The following is a 3,532-nucleotide window of genomic DNA, read 5'->3' as shown; positions in this document are numbered from 1 at the left end:
ACCGCTGGCTTAAGCAATTCTCTTGCCTCAGCCTCCTAAGTAGCTGGGACTACAGGCACCCGCCACAACGCACAGCTACTTTTGTTGTCGTTCTCACTGCCGTTTTAGCTGACCCCGGACGGGTTCGAACCCACCAGCTTTGGTGTATGTGGCTAGCACCCTGCCCACTGAGCTATGGGTGCTGCCCTTTATTCCTATTTTAATAGGAAAAAGAATGTTCAGAAAACAGAAAGCACTGAACAACTTGAGGGTAAGGCACCAGAGGATCCATTCTGTTACTTTCACAATCTGTTACAGGCTGATTTCCCTTAACTAAGTATTCATCAACACACAATGGGCATCTACTGTCCATGCCAGTTGGTAGGCACTCAAAGGTGAGCCATACTGTCCCTATCTAAAGAAGTCTATACATTTTCATCTAGTTTGGGACACGTAAAAACCGTGGATAGATGTAATTCATACTCCAAGGGAATAAAAAGAGCAGGGGTCAGGAGCAGTGGCTCACATCTGTAATCCTAGCACTCTAGGAGACTGAGGCAGGAAGACTGCTTGAGGACAGGAGTTTGAGACCAGCCTGAGCAAGAACACCCTATCTCTACAAAAAATAGGAAAAAACTAGTAGTTGCATGATATGCGTGCAGTCTCAGGTACTTGAGAGGTAAGGCAAGATCACTTAGCCCAGGAGTTTGATGTTGAAGTGAGCTATGATGACGCAACTGTATGTTAGCTGGGGCAACTATGTCCAAAAAAAAAAAAAGAGTAGGGAGGAAGTGAAAAAGGGAGATGCATATGACAAGATGTTCTTAAAGGCCTTCAGCTGCTTTGGGTGTCAACAACACCATGCTGTAGCTTGCATATTCCCCGCCCCAAATCTGGCCTGCCATTTTCTATGCCTTCATCTCAGTGCTGTAGACCACTTAAGAGTTGCCTGAACAGATGTCATCTTCAGGGCAAAAATCTAGCGATTTCATCACCACCATGGTCAAAGCAGAGAAACCTAAGACAGCTTTACCATGTGTCGGCGGAGTATCGTTTGGCTCTTCATGTATTTTAGGCAGAATTCACACATGTAGAGACGTCCTAGCCGAGCATATTCTTCAGGATAAGGAGAATGGTACCAAGTATCAAGCTCATAGCGACCGAAAGCAATTGTTTTAATCATGTTGCTGCCTTCTGTGATCTGGCCTTGCAGTCTCAACTTCTCCTATTGGCAAGAAGAAATCAAAAGTCAAAGGAGGATTAGAAGCTAACATCTTTGTTTTTAAAAGCCTATAGGAAGTTTGTGTACATGCCACCATGCTAGGCTATGAAAACATCAGACAGATTTGCCTTCTACTCATAAGAACTTAACACTATTTTCCTTTTTTTTGAGACAGAGTCTCACTTTGTCACCCTCAGTAGAGTGCCGTGGTATCAGAGCTCACAGCAACCTCCAGCTCTTGGGCTTAGGCGATTCTCTTGCCTCAGCCTCCCAAGTAGCTGGGACTACAGGCACCCGCCATAATACCTGGCCATTTTTTGTTGCAGTTTGGCAGGGGCAGGGTTCGAACCTGCCACCCTAAGTATATGGGGCCTGCGCCCTACTCACTGAGCCACAGGCACCATCCAAGAGAACTTAACGCTATTAAAGAGTTTTATGAGCAGGGAAAAATCAGGCAGGTCTCTATAAGCAGGTTTATAATCAAGCAGGTTTCTAGAAAACTTACTTTCCAGATTGCCCAGAGCACAAGTCTCAATAGAGAGTGGTTTCTCTGCTCCCTACCGCACTGGGCATCATGAGAATGAGAGTCCTTGGCAAAACTTCCCCTGAAGCAAAGTGAATTATAAAGGCAATATACTTATAGGCTGGCATGGTGGTGCAGACCCTGTACAAGCTCAGGGCCTATAATTTTAGAATTCTGGGAGGCCTAGATGGGAGGATCACCTGAGCTTAGGAGTCGGAGTCCAGCCTGGGCAAGAGTGAGACCCCATCTCCACTAAAAATAGAAAAAATAACCTAGGTATTGTGGTAGACTACATCTGTAGTTCCAGCTACTCAGGAGGCTGAAGTAAGAGGATTGCTTGAGCCTGGGAGTTTGAGGTTGCTGTGAGCTATGACACCATAGTACTCTACTCAGGGCAACAAAGTACAACTTTGCCTCAAAAAATAAAAAAATAAATAAATAATTAAACCAGTTAAGGCCGGGCACTGTGGCTCATGCCTATAATCCCAGCACTTGGGAGGCCGTGCCTGAGCTCACAGGTTCCAGACTAGCCTGAGTCAGAACGAGACCTCATCTCTAAAAATAGCTGGGTATTGTGGTGGGCACTTGTAAGTCCCAGCTACTCAGGAGACTGAGGCAAGAGGACTGCCTGAACCCAGAAGTTTGAGATTGCTGTGAGCTATGACACCGTGGCACTCTACCCAGTGTGACAAGAATGAGAATCTGTCTCAATATATATATGTACACATGTATATATTTTGAAATATGAATGATTTTAATCTTAGAATCTAAACTCTAGAAAATAGATATTTTTGGATATCCATCTCCATTCAGTGGCTATGAGTCAGCTACAGAAGCAATTTGTAAGCATAACCAGGTGGAAAATTGTGAAAGGCTAGCCTGGGGAATGCCCTAATCCAGAAGAGGACACAGAAAACCAAGAGCAGCAAGAATCTGTCCCAGCCAAGGACAACCCTTCCTCTTAAAAGGTGTTAAGAAGTTGTAAAGGTGGGGAGGGGATTGGGACAGCACCTGTGGCTCAAAGGAGTGGGGTACTGGCTCCATATACTGGAGGTGGTGGGTAGGTGGGGAGGGGACTGGAGGTAAGATTCACTTTATAAACTGAGTTTCCCTAAACTACATTTAATCTGTTAAATCGGAGGCAAACTCAACCATCAGAATTTTTTCTTTTCTTTTTTGAGACAGAGTCTCACTTAGTTGTCCTCGGTAGAGTACTCCGGTGTCATAGCTCACAGCAACCTCACCTGAGCTCAAGCAATTCTCTTGCCTCAGCCTCCCGTGTAGCTGGACTACAGATACTGCCACAACACCTGGCTATTTTTTTTTAGAGACAGGGTCTCACTATTGCTCAGGCTGGTCTCGAACTCCTGAGCTCAGGCAATCCACACACCTTGGCCTCCCTGAGTGCTAGGATTACAGGTAGGTGCCATCTCGCCCGGCCAACCACCAGAATTTTCTTCAAGGCAAGTTGTTAAAAATTCTGCTTGGGCATCAAAACTAAGTGTCAACTACTTGTAAAAATCAGAATAGAAACCCATCTTAATGTATAAAACTTGGTTGTGTCAAAGATTAATTCCAAAATAACTGTTAGCAGCCTTTTCCACTATTCCCCTTCATTATTATTTTCATTCTATTATTTTACAGAGGAAACCCTGCAAAAGGAAACTGTTTCTATTGGGATTAAGACAGGCAACAGAGGCTCGGTGCCTATAGCTCAACCGGCTAAGGCGCCAGCCACGTACACCTAAGGTGGCGGGTTCGAATCCCCAGCCTGGACCCGCCAAACAACAATAACAGCTGCAACCAAA

At 45.1% G+C, this 3,532-nt stretch overlaps 1 protein-coding gene across 1 annotated transcript in view; it reads right to left on the bottom strand.

Moving 5' to 3' along the window:
* KAT7 (lysine acetyltransferase 7) overlaps positions 1-3,532 on the bottom strand; it is a 44,087-nt gene that overhangs the window by 11,704 nt on the left and 28,851 nt on the right. Inside the window, exon 8 of the mRNA XM_023511269.1 lies at positions 1,013-1,204. Coding sequence (XP_023367037.1) covers positions 1,013-1,204 — 192 coding nt within the window. The remainder of the gene's footprint in view (positions 1-1,012; positions 1,205-3,532) is intronic.

Source organism: Otolemur garnettii, unplaced genomic scaffold, assembly GCF_000181295.1.
Source record: "Otolemur garnettii isolate 467f Iridium unplaced genomic scaffold, OtoGar3 scaffold00018, whole genome shotgun sequence".
Classification (NCBI taxonomy): Eukaryota; Metazoa; Chordata; class Mammalia; order Primates; family Galagidae; genus Otolemur; species Otolemur garnettii.
This window is presented reverse-complemented; position numbering and strand designations above follow the sequence as displayed.